Source organism: Brachionichthys hirsutus, chromosome 12 (genome assembly GCF_040956055.1).
Source record: "Brachionichthys hirsutus isolate HB-005 chromosome 12, CSIRO-AGI_Bhir_v1, whole genome shotgun sequence".
Classification (NCBI taxonomy): domain Eukaryota; kingdom Metazoa; phylum Chordata; class Actinopteri; order Lophiiformes; family Brachionichthyidae; genus Brachionichthys; species Brachionichthys hirsutus.
Window position 1 is genome coordinate 5429652 of NC_090908.1, and position 18618 is coordinate 5448269.

The following is an 18618-nucleotide window of genomic DNA, read 5'->3' on the forward strand; positions in this document are numbered from 1 at the left end:
TTTTGAATTTATCCGTCCATCCATCCATTGTCTTCCGCTTATCCGGGGCCGGGTCGCGGGGGCAGCAGCCTAAGCAGCGAAGCCTATACTTCCCTCTCCCCGGCCACTTCCTCTAGCTCTTCCGGGGGGATCCCGAGGCGTTCCCAGACCAGCCGAGAGACATAGTCTCTCCAGCGTGTCCTGGGTCTTCCCCGTGGTCTTCTCCCGGTGGGACGTGCCCTGAACACCTCACCAGGGAGGCGTTCAGGAGGCATCCTGAATAGATGCCCGAGCCACCTCATCTGGCTCCTCTCAACGCGGAGGAGCAGCGGCTCTACTCCGAGCTCCTCCCGGATGACTGAGCTTCTCACCCTATCTCTAAGGGAGAGCCCAGCCACCCTACGGAGGAAGCTCATTTCAGCCGCTTGTACCCACGATCTCGTTCTTCAGGTCACTACCCAAAGCTCGTAACCACAGGTGATTTTGAATTTATTGTTATTTTATATCTGTGGAGTAATTTATTTTTAATGTATTGTTATTTTGCATCAAGTTAGTAATTTAATATGAGTTTTATTTGTATTGTTAAATGTCGATAATTTATGTACTAAGGACTTTCAACGGAAACAAGACCGCAAGGGCTTTTTTGAAAGGCTCCTCTTAGACAGGATGTTTGACTGTATTTGTACTGTGATACATGCAGTCTGTTTGACTGTACTTGTACTCTAACATTCTATCTAATAAATATATTCATCATCATCATCATCAATGTACTGGGCAACATTGGGGGGGAGGGGCAGATTTGGATAGGCATAACATTTGAGGAGATCCTGACTCCAGGTGGGCGGCCTTCTGCTTTCACTGGAGATCTGTATCTTTAGCTAATTATTGCCTCCCCCGAGGAGGTTATGTTTTCGTCTGCGTTGGCTTGTCTGTCTGCCTGTTTATTTTGTTTGTCTTTTAGCAAGATAACTCTAAAGGTTCTGGACAGATCTTAATGACATTTTCAGGAAATGTTGGGAATCTTACCAGCAACAGTTGATCAAACTTTGGTGATGATCCACAAGAGATCCTGGATTCTGGATCAGTTTGAAATTTTCGGTAACATTGCAGTCAATGGAGCTTCAAAGTTTGTTTCTCAATATCTTGGTTGATTATTGCCTGATGTTTATAGAATTTGACACAGTCATGTAGGGTGTGGATCTCTATCTTACCACCAAATTTCATCTGGATCGGATCCGGATTGCAGATAATGTCGCGATTTCTTCCTAAAATTGGGGGTACACGTTGCGTTTAGCAGGATTACGGAAAAAGCTTCAAAAGCTCCAGATCCAGATGAATCCGCCATTACTGAAAGTGTGCTTGTTGTGAATAACTTCTAAACTAATAATGAGGCATGGTTAGTTTTGCCTTTGGAAGGCTTTGCACTCTTGTTAAGGTTAAGGAATCTAAAAATATAGATAAAATAAATGTAGGGCCGTCCTGTTTGGTCTAATTCATCACAATATGGGGAGACTGAGGTGCTCGGTGGAGGTCTGTGCTCTCCGAGTGCTTTTCTAGTTGTAGGTTTCATTATACAGAAAGATATTACAGAAAGAAATCAAGTAAACGGTAATAACAAGTCTAGTTTGGCTTTATCAATGTCGTCATGCTGATAATAATTTGATCTGTTTTTCCCCATGCCCTTCTCATCCCACTTCTTCTCTTGCCATTTTCACCCTTTCTTATCTTGACTTGTATGTGGAGGTGAGTTATCCATGGGGGGGCCTCAGGATCCCTTCCTCGTCTGCATCCACCTCATCGCCGACCCTGGCCAAGGCAAATTCCTGCAGCATGCCGCTGATGCTGCGCTGGCATGGGTTCACCCAGAACTGCAGCTCTTCAGAGTCTCAGAGCGTGGTTCCGTCTCCCAGCGGCCCCGGCCAAAGCCCCATCTAAACAGCAGCCTAGGTGCAACCGGCCAGCCGGCCATGGCGGTCATTCTATTCCTTCAAGAGGCGTTTGGTGGTGAGGATCACATACTGATGCTGCATCACGCTCTGCAGAGACCGCCTTGGCAATATCATCACACCGAAAAGGTCAGCAACGGCCGGCGGATGCTCCCGCTGACACCATGCAGTCAAGACTTTTTCACTCTGTCTCCTGGCACGCCACTCTGGGCCGTGCGTCAGGTCCATTATGGGAAAGAAATTGTGCGATTTACTGTTTATTGCCGATCTGAGCATTATGCCGACATGGTTCGACTTTACAGGCTGTTGCTTCAACGGAGAGTGGCACAGAAGAAGGAAGACTTTTGCTTTTTTGTGGTATATTCCAACCCGGATATGGAGATCCAGTTGTCATTTAAGAGGCTTCCGCGAGGTCAGAGTCCAGTGGCGCTGGCGTCGGCTGTGATAGAGGTGCGAGTGCGAGATGTCGGGGCACTGGTGCCTCTGCTGCCCCACCCCTGCAGCCCAATCAGTGAGATCCGCTGGCAGACAGAGGACTACGACGGAAACAAGGTCTTGCTACAGGTGAGAGGTTTGGATTCATGAATGGATGGTTTATTTTTACTCCGTTTTTAAGATTCACTTCATACAATGGTGGACTGTAAATACTGAACTATGTGTAATATATTTATTAGATAGAATGTTAGAGCAGTACAGTCAAACAGACGCTGTCTAAGAGGAGCATTTCAAAATAGCACTTGCAGCCTTGTTTCCATTGACTGAATGGAACAGAATTCCCTAACCTGGAATCGAACCCTGGCCGCAGCGGTGAGAGTGCCGAACCCCAACCACTAGACTACCAGGGAGCTCGCTGAGTCTATGATTTGTGTTTATGTAAAATTGCAGCAAGAACGTTCCGGATTCGAGTCCGTTCTGTGTGGAGTTTGTATCCGTAGGTGTGAGTGTGTTTGTAAGTGGTTCACTGTCTGTGTGGCCCCGCAATGTGCTCGCGACATGTCCAGGGTGTACCCCGCCTCTCAGCTGGGATGGGCTCCAACCCCTGTGACCTACAAGGTGGATAAAGCGGCTGTGGATGGATGGATGGGAGAGACATTTGCAGTATTTAAAACTGTTTTATAAAATATTAACTGGTTAAGTATGTTACCATCTTATACTGATTACCTCAAAATATCACAAAATCAATTTAATTGTAATTTTACTGCCACAGACCGGTTTCATGCCAGGCAATTTTTTCGCAGACCGGGGGGGGGGGGGGGGTGTAATTAAATAAAAAAAGAGGAATATGATCTTACCAATAAACTTTATATTATGCACTTTCAATAACTATTAAACAAGTATTACACCAATATCTACTCACCATAAATTGTGGTCCCAATAATTACTTCTGGCCTTCATGGTTTTTTGTTTCATAAATTCCACATTCTTGTGTTTTATTCCGGCGTTCTGGTCTCTATGTGCCGAAGCAGTTTTGATGAAGCCAGTCAGCTGTAGGTAAACCCGAGTTTTAAGTCTGACTCCTGGTTTGTCGGTTAAAATAAGTTTTCTTTTATTCCTCCTCTCCTTCCTCCTCAGTTGGACTTTCCCACTAGCAAAGAAGCTCTACAAAGACGTTTGTTTTTTAATTTAATTGTTGCTAGTTTACGGCTGTTTTTAGTAACGTATCAGGTAAAGCATGAAAATTCACAGGCAAATATTACGTTGGTGAACATCCAGTCGTTTTTCAAAATAAAACACCTTTTAGACGCTAATAATCAATACAACGGAAATTGTATGCATTAGTTATTCTTTCTGTGCGGCCCGGTAACAAATGCCTCATGGACTGGTACCGGGCCGTGGCCCGATGGTTGGGGATCACTGCTATAGACCAAGGAACAAGTGACTGTTTATTTTTCAAATTAAAATGTTTTTATATGCACAATAAGTTCTAGAAAGCTGATGGTCCGGCCACCTTAGTCGCTAAGTTGCAAGGCAAATCAAGATTTACACACTGTGAAATGCCTGCATGCTTCTGAATGATCACATACACACACTCACTCATCTACAAACACACACACAAACACACACTATGGTCCTTGTTGGCCAGGTATTAGTTTCAGGGAGATGTGTGTCCAGTCAGTGGCAGATAAGTAGTCTTGATCATTCAAGCTGATTAGCAGCAGTCCATTACTGGGATTGGAACAGCACAGAGGGAAGCCGTTAGCTAATCCATCTAGTTACATTCTAAACTAGAAAACCACTCAGAGAGCGCAGACCTCCGCCGAGCAGCTCATTCCCCTCGTTATTGGATTTACACGTCCAGATGGTGACCTGAATCATCATCAAAAGGTTCTAAATTGTTCTTGGTATCTTTATACACCAACCATGAAAAGTAAAAGTGAATCAGAGTTGATGTGAATTTGTAACTGATTTTGAATTCTAATGGCTTTTCAATGTTAAAATGTAGTATTTTTTCCTGACATCATTCTGGATCAGAACCAGATGAAATTCAGTGGTGAGATAGAGATCCCCACCCTACATAAATGTCTCAAACTTCATAAACATCAGTCAATAATCAACCGAGATATTGAAGAACAAATTTTGAAGCTCCATTGACTGCAATGTTAACTACAAATTAAAAGTAATCCATAATTCAGGATATCTTCTGGATTACCACCAAAATTTAGTCAACTGTCCTCGGTAACATTCCCAAAATATCCTGAAATTTTCATCAAGATCTGTTTGTAACATTTTGAGTTATGTTGCTATCAAACAGACAAAAAAACAAACCACTGCCAGTGATTACGTAGCCCCTCCCTGTGACACTTTGTTTCCTGTGGTGGGGGGTACAACGGCTTCCTGACAAAAGAAGGTGACAAGAGAAGAGAAACAAAAGGAAGGAGAGCGTAACGTGCCTTTCACACCAGAGCATGCTAACTCGCCATTACACGATAGACTGATGCTGTGAACGTGCCACCTCAGCGTTTAGCTGAGGCTCCAGCCTCACAGAGCCGAGTGCATCGGTACACACACTGTTTAGCTGTGCTTCTATTCAGAGGCCACATCCTTCCAGTGTAGTACTACAGCAGTACTGTACTACTATTACCACAACTGCAGCTTTTACTGCAGCCTGCTTTATTTCCAGTACTACGGTACTCTACTACGCCACAACTCGAATATTCCTACCATGGTGATTTGAGGATTGTAAATCTGAAGGTTGTACACACAGAATAAATATTTAGATTGTATCAATCATGATCAGCAGCAACAATTGATTAATGTTACAAATGCAGACTCATGTACGTAGTGAATTGCCGTTCAGCTCGAGTTCCCAGGAAACATTTGCTAATGATATTTACTCTTGTTGACACAGAACATATGGAAATCTACAAACTCCCCTCTTTTCCTGTGATCTTTGAAATAATTGTCTGGAGGCTGCTGTGTGGAAAGTTATTGTTTCTGCTGGTATTGTCCGTTTGGGAAGCCAGTTGACAGAGAAGTCATGAGACCAGAAACATGAGGCATTTTTCCAAATTGAGAGGAGGAGGGTTTTTTTTAATTCTAAGAGAAGACAAACATGTTGAGAAATTAAACCAACATGATGATGGAATGAATCCTGCTGAACGTTGGAAGAATATTTCCACATTCGTGTTGTAATTCGTGTTCTATTCTTTACTTTTCCAGACTATGTACTTTGTAGATAGTGATCAGACTGCAGAGATACTGTGTAGTACTTTCTGTATTTTGAGTGGTCTGTAAATAGAGGTGCGATGCCTATGGGGCCTCGTCTGGATGCTAATGAATTCTCTGGCTGCTTCACTGGCTGGGGTGAGAACAAGGAGCATGGGGAGGCTGTTAGAAGCCCCAGGGTGACCTTGTACCCCTTCCTCCTTCGATCTGCTGCCTGTACGTTACGTGAGGCGTCCTTGATTGCGTGAAAGGGAGACGTTAATAGTCCTGAATGTTGACCTCCTTTCTTTGTAACTCTTGTACCCTCATATTTAACAACCTCCACAGGGTGTAAAACAAAATGGTAGAGTTGCTGTGCTCCCATTCCAAACAAGACATAACTGCTATTTTAAGTAAAATCTATGCATAGCTGCTACACGCAAAGACAGATGTTCTTTAAATGAGACAGAACTGCGATAGATGGCCGACACACATTTTCACCTCTCTGTAGTCCTTATAATTTAAGATTGTAAGCCTTATCTTAGAAAAATCATTATGACAAGGTACAGCAGCAAAGCAGAGGTGTAACCAAAGAGACAGTTGTCTAGATCATCGGTCCCCAACCTTTTTCCTGCCACGGACCGGTTTCATGCTGTGAAATATTTTCGCGGACCGGGGGGGTGTATAATTAAATTTAAAAAGAGGAATATAATCTTACCAATAAACTTTATATTATGCACTTGCAATAACTATTAAATAAATATTTCATAGTTACACAATATCTACTCACCATAAATTGTGGTCCCAATAATTACCCTCGCCGAAGAGGAGGCAAGGGTATTGCAATTGGGTGCGTTTGTTTGTCTGTCCGAGCGCATAAGTCAAAAACTAGTAACCCAATCAACTTGAAAATTTTACACAAGCAAGGTTCTGTCTGTGGCTCGGTCCTCCCCGAGAATGACGTTGATCCGGATCTGGATCCAGATTCTAGAATTATTTTTACATCTGGAATCGGGACACGAATGGCATGATGGGAAAAAGAGTCCAGAAGGAGTCTTGTAGTACGTTCCGGAGCAGCAAGCTAGAGCAGGTTTGGCTCCTCTGATCTGGAAGCCCTGTTTACTGTCTCACAAGATCGAATAGTCTATTGGAGGCGAGGGTCTGCAATCTCTGACTGTCTTTCTAGTTTCTTCTGTCCTTCATGGTTTTTTGTTTCATAAATTTCACATTCTTGTTTTTTAATCCAGGGTTGTTTTGAACCCTTCATTGCTCGTTAACGAAGCTAATCAACTGTTGATAAACTGTGTTTTAAGTCTTAATCCTGGTTTCTCTTCTTGGAGGTCATCACCTCCTCTTCCTCCTCTTCTTCCTCCTCAGTTGGACTTTTTTCATAGCAAAGAAGCTCTCCAAAGACTTTTGTTTCTTTTTATTAATTTTCAGGAGTTCACGGCTGGGTTTTTTTAGCAACGTGTCACGAGGCGATTGTTACGTTGGAGAAAATCCGTTGTTTTTCAAAATAAAACACCTTTTAGACGCTAATAATCGATACAACAGAAATTGTATACATTAGTTGTTCTTTCTTTGCGGCCTGGTAACAAATGCCTCACGGACCGGTACCGGGCCGCAGCCCGGTTGTTGGGGACCCCTGGTCTAGATCATAGTAGATCTGGATTCTGGTTGCATCAAACAGTGGTCGAGTATGCTAATAAACCAATAAGTGTAAATGTGAGCAAAAGAGTACACACACACACACAGTATTTAATGATTACTGATTCGATTTATTTTCCATCCTCTTAAGGTCCAAGGTTCACACTTCCATAACCAACAAGATTCCTGCCACATTTCCAGAATCCCTGAGAAATCCTCAGCTCCGTCCACCTTCACTCGAAGTGCTGCGTCTCACAGGAACCATCGGCACCACTGTCGGACGGCGTCCCTCAGAGTCTACCGGACACCCAGCAGCTCCCACCCTCTGGTCTGTGAAGAGCCAGATGAGAATGAGCAGTGGGCAGGCCAGTACCATCCAGACAGCTGGAGGGGCAAGTGGTCCAAGTCTCTCTACTCGCTACCGAACCTGGGCTCGGCCAGCTCTCACTCCACCTGCTCCTCTCCTGGCCCCTCTCCCATCCCCCATCACAGGAGCCATTCCCTCCACCGGAGCTCGTCCCTCATCCCACCCTTCCGACTCAATGTGGACGCTCTGATTGGGGCAGAGGAGACCAATGTGGACACCGGGGACAAAGTAGATCCAGGCAGCAGTATAGACCTTACAGTGGTTTCTGCATACATCAAATCAATCCTTCCAAAATGTTCTCGGCCATCATCAGCACCACCACAAGACATCAGACCTTCCCCCTCCCCTGGCATCCCAGAGAAGTCCTACAAGTCAGCCACCCTGGGCCGGACTGCAGACAGCTTCTCTACCAACACTCCCTCCACCGTGTTGGGGTTACATAAGCAAAGCACTAGTGCTAACACAAGCGATGCTCCATCCCTGAGTGATGTCTCCATAAACCAGTCTGACAGCTGCAGCATTGGTAGTATGCCGGTTGAAGAGACGGACAATATGGATGAAGAAGAATTCTACATTTGATCCATTGTTAACTGAGAGGACAATGTGGTAAGAGACTCCAGGGCCGAGACGCAACACAGCTCTATTCTGTCCCCTGGTGTTGGACAGTAAGACTTAAATGACGAGGACACCTATTGGAGCGCTTGAGACAAACTATTGACCTTTTAGTCTTTATGTGATGCTGTTTTTTTTTTCATATGTAGATTCAAACTTTGAAAATATCAGGTTATAGACATTAGCAAATGAAATTACACCTTGAAAGAACTAATCACATCACTGTGTAAAAACAACACTAACCAATAAATGTGTTTCTCCATTACTGCTGTGCTAAACGCTACCACTTGGAACAACATGAGACTCTTACCTCATTCAACAGGGTGTCTCCACTTCTGTTACATTTACATTACATTTTTTTCCATCTCAGACTCTTAGAACATTTCACACTGGACTTCAAGCAGCTTGGATTCTTGCCTCTCCATATCTCTCTCATCCATATTCTTGTCGATGAGACACGGTATTAGCAGAAGAAGAAAAAAAATCAATTTACTTCAATATGACTTCCGGAAGATTTTTTTTCAAAACGCAGTCTGTTTCCATGGTAATGGCTGATGCCTTTGATTCTTTATGATGTCACCAACACTACTGGAAAACAGCAGAGTAATATACTGGCTTTCTATTACTCTCAGTGTCTGCAGAGGTTGGTTGCTTTTGTGCTCAAGACTAGTTAGCCAGCTGATCATGGGAAAGCATCTGTTCTGTGTTGTCAGTGAAATATCTGCGGACATCCTGAGGATGACTCGGGCGCCGTGTGTGTGTGTGTGGTTTAACTCAAAAAAGACGGGCATACTGCTGCTTAGGAATTCAGTCCACCTCTCCATTTTTGCAGACTGTTTGATAAAATTCAATAATGACACAAATGAGACTGGAGTTTATACCATTCTACATCATTTTAATAATTCGGATATATAGAGAAGATTTTGGGTTCAGTGTGACTAATTTGACAGGAAATGATTCATACGTGTACACTTTGAAGTAAAATCATTTAAGATCCATTATATATTTGGTGTATTTGCATATACACAAATTATCAGCTAACTGAAGAACCAAATAAATTAGGAGCACTTTAAATCGCTCAGTACAAAACAGTCTGATTTTACTGACAACTGCAGTCTCTACGTGATTCAACCCTTAATGACAGGAATCCTTAGGTCTTCATTGCGATGCTTTACATGCTACAACCTGCACACCAGCTTCTGGCAGTGTTCCTGAGGAATCTTAGCCCATTCCTCCTCCTGACTCACTCCTCCAGTTGCATCATATTCTTGGATATGTGCTGTAACCACATTCTTGAAATGTTTTCTATGGAATTCTTATAGAATGATCCTCTAGAATGATTCAGGACTTCTTCTGGAACCAAACCTTGAGGTCTATGTGGATCGATGCCCTTACAGACTTGCAACATCCTCTTTCTCACAAAAGGAAACATTTTCTTCCAGGATTTCCTCATCCTTAATGAAATCCATCTGAACCTTTACACACTGCAGGTTTCCTGTGTCTGAAGATGCAAAGGAGCCCCCTGCCAAGTTTCACTGGAGGCAGGGGGCTTTTCCCAGTGTCAACTTCATTCCTCCTCCAGACATACCACTCGTCCAGAAGGTCCAGTTTGGTTTCATGGCTCCACAGAACAGCATCCCAGAACTACTGGGTAGATGCTTCTGAGCTACGAGAGTGACTTTTCCTGTAATCATTACAAATGTATGTAGAATGTGAAATAAAGTTCTTGTTTGATTTGCTGGTAAATATTAGTTTGCAATAAGGCTAAAGAGGTTGGATAATTTTGCTTCCAATAGTAGCAGTAGGTCAATAGTGTATTTTTAACATATAAAATGAGTCCACTTGAACATCACGGACAATTTTAATGTTTTTCTTGTGGTAAGATCTTCAAAATTGAAAAAATAAATAAATTCAATTCAGTTTTATTTGTATAGCACCAGATCACAACAGAAAGTTATCTCAAGGCACTTTACAGGATTTGCAGGGAAAGACAGAACCCAACTTGACCCACAAGAGCAAGAACTTTGGCAACGGAGGCAAAGAAAAACTTCCCTTTAACAGGCAGAAACCTTGGACAGAACCTAAGACTCATGGTGGACGGCCATCTGTTTGACCGGCTGGGTTGAGAGAGAGAGAGAGAGAGAGAGTTAGGAGGAGAGTCACAAACAAGGAGATGAATAGGAGACAGAGCAGGAGCAGACATAAATAAACTGTATGAAGCTATAAATGCTAATGCTAGTGATTTGGGCATCAGTGTTGAGGGACACAGGTCCAGGTTCTGCAGCACCACAGACAAGAAGGACCTGCAGACAGAGACAGAAAGAGGGACAAACAGGGAGAGCGAGCACAAGACTTTGTACAGTGTACTGTACAAATATTGGACACACTTAATTCAAGCACAAGTAACTCGACCCATTTCTTGATTTGTCGTGTTTATTAGGCCTTAAATACTTATTTCAGGGCTCCTGCTGTAAGCATAAAGCTAACTATTTATTTATTGTGAGAGAAAGGTCAAACATTGCACATTTATTACAGCTATTTTCACAGTCCTTAACTTGATATGTCCATTTGAGAGGGACCATTTAAAAATACTTTTTGTTGGTCACTTTGCTTCTCTCACATGAACACTCCAAGTATCTCAAACTTTAATCAATAAAGCAGGTCTTTTCGTTCAACCAGTAGTAGCTGGTGATATGGAGGGCAGTGTTTGACTTCATAGCCACACTATGAACGTTTAAGCGTCATTAACCTTCAAACGCAGCACGAAGTGACTCTGAAACCTCAGCCAGCATCTCGTGACATTCCAGCGTTCAGCCACGCCCAGGACAATGACGTCACGGGTTTTGACTGACGAACTACAAGGCTGACCAATGAAATCTCTCGATAGATCTGGGTCATCCAATGCGAGGCTGACTCCCACTGGTGCGTGACGTCAGGGGCGGGCCAAACCTGTGGACTCCGAAGACGTCAACTGGGCAGGAGAAACCCAGAGAAGGAGTCTGTCGATAGAAGAAGGGGCAATGGCGCGGGGCAGTCGGAGTCTCCGAAGGGTCGCTGAGTGCTTCAGGCCGTCTCCTTCAACGGCCAGCCGGGAAATACACACCAGGAGCAGCGTGAGGTAAGAACTCGTTCATGAACCCGGATAACCGGACACACCTCAAACAGGAAGACACGCAGAGGTGAACGTGTTTAGAGTTCAACTTAATCGGGGTTAAAGAGGTCGCAGCTCCGCTCGGATGGTCGTCCTGGAGTAGTCCTGTCTAATGGACGGAGCCCAGGTCTCCTCACCACTACTACTAACTAGTACTACTACTACTACTGATACTACTCACTACTAATACTAGTAGTACCAGGTCTCCTCACTACTACTACTAACTAGTACTACTACTGCTGATACTACTCACTACTAATACTAGTAGTACCAGGTCTCCTCACTACTACTACTACTAACTAGTACTACTACTGCTGATACTACTCACTACTAATACTAGTAGTACCAGGTCTCCTCACTACTACTACTACTAACTAGTACTACTACTGCTGATACTACTCACTACTAATACTAGTAGTACCAGGTCTCCTCACTACTACTACTACTAACTAGTACTACTACTACTAATACTAGTAGTAGTACCAGGTCTCCTCACTACTACTACTAACTAGTACTACTACTACTGATACTACTCACTACTAATACTAGTAGTACCAGGTCTCCTCACTACTACTACTACTAACTAGTACTACTACTGCTGATACTACTCACTACTAATACTAGTAGTACCAGGTCTCCTCACTACTACTACTACTAACTAGTACTACTACTACTAATACTAGTAGTAGTACCAGGTCTCCTCACTACTACTACTACTAACTAGTACTACTACTACTAATACTAGTAGTAGTACCAGGTCTCCTCACTACTACTACTACTAACTAGTACTACTACTACTGATACTACTCACTACTAATACTAGTAGTACCAGGTCTCCTCACTACTACTACTACCGGTTCTACTGACCCCAGCCACCAGGTGGAACGTACCGGTGTGTACTCTGCTTCGTTACTACTACCCTCCAGAGAGAGATCAAACATGGAGCCTTCTTGCTGCTCGTTTCTTGTGTTTCTTTTTTGTTAACTTTGCTCTCATTATGGCTCCCAATGAAGTACAAATTGCTACCGGTACTTGTAGTGTGGCTCAGAAGCCTAAGCGTATTCAAAGGAGTACCGTAGTCTTCCTCCTCCATCTGTGCCACACACTTTCAACAACCACGGTAATTGTACTATTATTATGTTTTAGAATAGTATTAATGTACTGCACTTTTAAGGTTCTTTAGTTCCTCTCTATATTTTGATAGCCCCATAAACCGACGTTTCTGGGCCTGGAGGACGGGTCGGCCGACTTTACGCTCATTTCAACGGGAACGATCGTTTCTGTTTGTCAGAGAGCAGATAGTTTGAGAGCAGATAGTTTGAGAGCAGATAGTTTGAGAGCAGATAGTTTGAGAGCAGATAGTTTGAGAGCAGATAGTTTGAGAGCAGATAGTTTGAGAGCTGAGCTCCGTCTGTGATGTAGAACAAACGGCCGCTGCCTCGGCTCAGAAACCCTGCAGAGGTATTACTGCCATCTTCAATAGGGAACACGATGAGAATCAAAGGGGGTCTGAGGGTCATCGTTTACCCGTTTGAACCTTTGAGAATGCAGTTATTGATCGGTCTGTCTGCCTATTGATGTTCTGGTTGGGTCTCTTTCTGCGCCCTTCTGAGGCTGGATGTGCAAACTGTCCTCTGGTGCTCTACTCTGGGCTCCAATGTGTGAACTGTAACCTTCACATCTGCACCCTTATATAATATATTGCTTTGTATTATATGCAGGAGTTGCTAGTTTGAAGTCCGTAAAGGATCAGGGATTTGAAGCAGCCAATCATAACAAGCAGAATAGATTTCACTGATCAATGCGAGGATGAACTGCACGTTAAGTGTTGATGTCCTGAACGCTACGATCAGCTTCTCAACCATTTGCTGCAAGGGACACTGAATGACGGCCGAGCATGAATAAATCAAAGCTCGTCACGGCGCGCCTGCATTTAGGCATGTATTCATAGCATGGTGGCACAAGGCAGTTTGCCCATCCAGGTTTGACGGTCCTCCGGTAAGCGTCAGGAAGGACCTGCCTCAAAGTCCCATTGGCTCCTGATCGCTAAGGCAGCGCTGTGTACGAAAAGGCAAAGGGAACTTCAGCCACAGTCGAGCGAAGAAAACACAATTTCAGATCGTTGTGTTCCGTTAACTCAAACCGGGATTGAACAGAAATCACAACGACGATTGAGTCGTCTTAACGAATGACCCAATTCACTGGACGTGTTTTACATGAACCTCCGTACGCTGATTTAATATCATAGGGGTGTTTGAGAGATGGTGCTGCTCACAGAGGAGTCATCTCTTAAGCCTGTGTTGTGACTCGCCGCTGCACTCGTGGCGGGTCCTGAGCCAGAAGAGCACACGTTACAGCTGACTCTGTCACCGAAGTTAATATTTAAAGACGTATATTCTGACACCAAAAGTATGTTACCCTGTCAAATCACAAGAAGACCTTTGCTTGTAGAGCTATATCAGCTGCATGCCATCAAAAGACGTGGATCTATAGTGACTTAAAACGTAAACAAGCAACAGCCGTCTGCAAATTAGTGTTAAAAATCCACAACGACGTCGGAGACGGGAAGTGGTTAAGCTTTCAGCAAATTGTTTCAGCTTGTATGTGCTACCGTTTAACATAGGCAATATTTATTTTTATCTTGCCATGATTTAATTATCAGGGGTAAGAAAAACATACATTTATGTCCTGGGACAATGAGACAATGAGACAATGAGGAATCTGGGCTGCCTTAGCAGTGCTGGTCCATGTTGCATGGGTTTATAAAAATCATTTAATAACCAGGGAGTCCCTTCAGAGTGAATGTCTTCTTCGCATGTTCCTCTCTTACTGATGAGCAGTGTTGCAGAGAGTAACTGCTCCACAGAACGCTCACCTCTCATCCCGTCGCTGGTTTCTCCGTGCTCAGGTACCTGTCATCGTGTGGAATCCTCATGACTCGAGTTCCTCCCCTGCTGGGTGCAGCGATGCCGGGGCGCTGCACCATGTTTCCAGCCCGAGGCTTCTTCAACTTCACCGACTCCTTCTCCAAGAGGAAGGAGTACTCTGAGAGACGTGTCATCGGGTCAGGCTGCTTTACCTTCCACCGCTTATGGAACGTACGCCTAGGAAGATTCCACGAAGCATGCTCATCACATTTTTAGGTCTAAACAAAGCTCATTCACAGAAAACATCATCGTGTACATTCAAATATCATGGTAGTAATAATAGAAAGTAACAGTAACAATGCAGGAGTCAGATATTCACGTGTGTAATAATTATTTCTGTATGACGCACTAAGTGTCCTGTGTTCCACACAGAGGTCATAATCACTTAATCTGCTTGTATAAATACGCACTCGTGTAAGAGTGGTGTGGGATACTCTCCATCTGTCTCTCGCCCGGCCTGTTGGGGTGTTTTGTTCAGTACCTCGCTCTCTCTCTCTCTCTCCTTGTTCTCCAGTCCTCATTGGCCCAGATCAGACTGTACTGTCAGGAATCTCACGCTGTTCGATCCTGTTGTGTTATGTCACAGCAGCTGACCTTGGTCTGACCTTGGTCTGACCTCGGTCTGACCCTGGTCTGCTTCCTGCTGTACTTGCGGCTCTGCTCAGGTTCTCCATGCAGGAGATCTACGACGTGGTGTCTGGAGTGGAGAACTACCGCCTCTTTGTTCCCTGGTGCAAGAAGTCTGAAGTTATGTTCAAGAGAGCCGGCTTCTGCAAGGCCAAACTGACTGTGGGCTTTCCTCCTGTGGTGGAGAACTACACCTCCCTCATTACTACAGTGCGCCCCCACCTGGTCAAGGTGAGACACTGCCTCCAAGTTTGCATGACTATTTTTGAGTTCCTCTTCTAAAGTTCTTACCGAGTCACCGTAATGACGTGATTCGAGTCAGGATGTGACGCTGAGGTCATTTTCATTTCACAATGTTCTTCTGTGAGATGCTATTATTTTCAATAATTGGAAAAACATCAGGGTGGCACAGTGGGTAGCGCTGCTGCCTCACAGCAAGAACCTTCCGCGTTAGATTCCTTTCTGCGTGGAGTGCGTGTGTTCTCCCCACGTCTGAGTGGGTTCTCTTCCTCCCACCTAAACTCGTGCACTGAGTGTGCATGGTTGTTGTCTTTCCGCGGCCCCACGATGAGCTGGCGTCTCATCCAGGCTGTATTGTTTACCTCCACCGGATCATTCCACACTCTGGATGCTGTCGGTCTCAGATGTTTGGGTTTTAAAGGGATTCGAACTTCACCTGCAACGCTGTCATTCTGTGCTGCTGCTCAGGCTTCCTCTTCAGAGGCGAAGCTGTTCAACCACTTGGAGACGGTGTGGCGTTTCAGCCCCGGCCTCCCTGGATATCCCCGAACCTGCACTGTGGATTTTTCTGTAAGTGTAAGCAATGTGTTCAGCCTTTAACGGCGCTTCTTATTGGATCAGTCTCGTACTGTGACACACAAAGACCTCCGACATACACAGCGCCCTGAAAAGTATTTGCGTTGCACGCAAACGTTTCCAGTCTTTAAGTTCAACAAAGTGCAGCTTTAAAATGATCACCTGCATGAAAAGGTATCCCTCAATGTAATTGCTGGTTGTGCCTCATCAGGCCACAAATTATTTCCCAAACATCTCGGCATTATCAGGATGCTTTTTTGGGGAAAGTTGGTTTTCACGCTCCTCAATTTGAAACATTTAATTGTGACAGATGTGCAAAAAAGAAGAAATCAGGAAGTGGCAAATACTTTTTATTGCAGTGCGGTTTATGTGTGTACATATTGTAACTATCTCCTTCCTCTCTCCCTCAGATCTCCTTCGAGTTTCGTTCTCTCCTCCACTCCCAGCTAGCTCACGTCTTCTTTGATGAGGTGGTGAAGCAGATGGTTTCAGCATTTGAGCGCCGCGCCTCCAAGATATACGGAGCGGAGACGGCCATCCCTCGAGAGCTCATGTTCCAGGAGGTTCACCACACATAGACGGGGAAGCACAGAGAAACTGTCCTCACGCAACGCTGCAGTGCCTTCCTCACAGCATCCACCAGCAATGTTGTATTTCATCTTTAAGAAATGACCCACCAGCACATTCTCAGCTGGTGCTAAACGTTTCCATGATAAGAACAATCCGTGCCTGAGTCTATTTCCATCGAGGTGAGCCTGCGGCGGTCCAGGGAGTGCCATCGTTCCTGTTAGCTACCGTCTAGCTACCGTCTCGCTACCGTCGCGCTACCGTCGCGCTTCCTCTGTTACAACGAAAGTTATACTGAATCCTCACATTGGCTACGTTTACATGGACACATTTAATCGGAATAAAAATGCTTCATGTACAAACCAAATTCTGAATAGTCTGCTCTGATCAAGCTCATTCCGATTATTCTGATCGAGAGGGGTGTTTTATGCTGATTGATAATCTGATCAGCGCGCGTGAAAACATTTTTCGTTAAAAGCCGTCCTTCCTACGTATCTGTGTGACGCTCTGCTTCAACGCGCTTCTGTTATTCCCAGAAGCGACTTGGAGCAGAGCGAGTGAAAGACAGAACTGCTCAGTATCTGAGACAAACGCGTTGCCGGAGATATTACAGTAAAGTTACAGCGCAAACGGGGAAAACGTACGAAATAATGCTGACGTTGTGGGTGGAGCCATGTTTTGTTAACAACGGAAGTCGCTACGTCTTCTACTATTTTGGGTATATTTGGTAAAATTGCACATGTCAACATAATTTATTCCCATCAAAAGTGTGATGCGTAAACACGCGAGTCCTAATCGGATCAATATGTTTAGGGTCCATGAACACAGTGCATAATTTTAATACGAACTCTAATCGGATTAAATGAATGTCCGTGTAAACGCAGCTATTGTGCTTCACAGACGATGATTCATGATTCATTTTCTTTAAATCGACTGATTGATCAATCAGCTCATAGTTGGGTATTATATTCACTACAGCCACAGCTTGGTGCTGATGAGAAGAACCTCTGAACCCCACCGGTGTGCTGATTCAGAGAGACGGTGACTGGAACATGATGCAAAAACAGAAAATAAAAATCTAAATTCATTCTATAAAGCTCCACACAACTCATCGCACCGCTAAAGCACCCTAACCCAATGCACACACACACACACATGGAGACCACATTTGTTTTTGATGGAGGTTGTGTAGCGGTTACTGCAGTGTGATGTACATGTACCGTAACCTATTGAAGGGTGTTGAACCCCTTTGTTTCTCTGTAAGGGACTGTCTGTTTATGTTTAACAGAAGAGTTGTCGTACTTTTACAGCTCAGTGTGCAATATCAGCAGTGTACGCGTACCCACTGTCAATACAAGGGCCCAAACTGGCAGCAAGGCAGGGGTCGGGTCACCGCCCCCCCCCCCCTCACCAGGGCCGCCTCACCTGCTGCCAGCACTTTTGTTTGAAACATATTAGTTTTATCATATTTATTGCTAAGTATAAGAGTAAATGTTGGATTGGAGAAGGTAAAGCTGTGGCAAACCCTTTTAGCATTTAATCAGGGCCGGTTCGTTTTATTAGTGCAGATAACCTTTTCTAATATTTAACATAAATGTAATCGCTGTTATCTACACTGAATTTCCAAAAGGATGGTGACAAATAAAAATCACATTTTCACTGTATTCAACTTATCCGTTCCTTCCTGATACGTCCCTGCCCCCCTATCCCTTAACTAACTGGCGACTCTTCCAGAGTGTACACTGCCTGTCGCCCGTAGCCAGCTGGGACAGACTCCAGCGTGATTTGGATAAGCACCTGGAGACGACTACAGTCATCTTCTACTTGTTCTGCAGCAATAATTTGAATTACATCCTGGATGTGTGGATCTGGATCTGCAAGTGAAATGTTGATAAATCTGCTTTATGGCCTCTGATAAATATAATTTCCTAATTAAATTGACTTGCTGACTTTCTAGCTGATTTGTGAAGGTTGAAGGGGTTCGCCACACAACCACAGCTTCGTAAAGTGTTTCAATGGAATGGAGAAAGATGTACCAACTGCATGACTTATAAAGTATTTTTTCTAAGAAAAACATCTGGCTGATGTCTGGTCTGTTGTCCAAAGATCCGCAGAGCAGATTGTGAAGCCGTCTGATTGGACGGTGGGGTCATGTGAGTGGTAGGAACAGACCAGCCATCTTGAGTGTGAGTTTGGTTCAGAGCCCTAGAACAGTTCTGATGAAATCATTTACTGTAACGGTTAAAATCTAGATGAGCTGAGAACCTCGACAGGACAGGATTTAAAATCAACTTGATGAGAATGATTTCATACTGAACAGGATTGAAAGCACTC

At 44.2% G+C, this 18618-nt stretch overlaps 2 protein-coding genes across 2 annotated transcripts; both read left to right on the forward strand.

The window, feature by feature from the left end:
* Window positions 1-1365: 1365 nt before the first annotated feature.
* On the forward strand, window positions 1366-8163 carry LOC137902406 (protein FAM124A). Its single transcript, XM_068746490.1, has 3 exons — window positions 1366-1375; window positions 1723-2489; window positions 7369-8163. The coding sequence occupies exons 1-3, from the start codon at window positions 1366-1368 to the stop codon at window positions 8161-8163; spliced, it is 1572 nt and encodes a 523-aa protein (XP_068602591.1).
* Window positions 8164-11206: 3043 nt separating this feature from the next.
* coq10b (coenzyme Q10B) lies at window positions 11207-18532 on the forward strand. Its single transcript, XM_068746017.1, has 5 exons — window positions 11207-11314; window positions 14256-14411; window positions 14940-15132; window positions 15610-15711; window positions 16128-18532. Exons 1-5 carry the CDS (start codon window positions 11217-11219, stop codon window positions 16293-16295), a joined length of 717 nt encoding a protein of 238 aa, XP_068602118.1. The 5' UTR covers window positions 11207-11216; the 3' UTR covers window positions 16296-18532.
* Window positions 18533-18618: the final 86 nt, after the last annotated feature.

Coding starts and splice junctions, on each gene's coding strand:
- LOC137902406 (XM_068746490.1), top strand. Junction 2,490..7,368: donor GAAACAAGGTCTTGCTACAG/GTGAGAGGTTTG, acceptor CATCCTCTTAAG/GTCCAAGGTTCACACTTCCA.
- coq10b (XM_068746017.1), top strand. CDS start 11,217: ATGGCGCGGGGCAGTCGGAGTCTCCGAAGGGTCGCTGAGTGCTTCAGG. Junction 11,315..14,255: donor CACACCAGGAGCAGCGTGAG/GTAAGAACTCGT, acceptor CTCCGTGCTCAG/GTACCTGTCATCGTGTGGAA. Junction 14,412..14,939: donor TCTGAGAGACGTGTCATCGG/GTCAGGCTGCTT, acceptor GGCTCTGCTCAG/GTTCTCCATGCAGGAGATCT.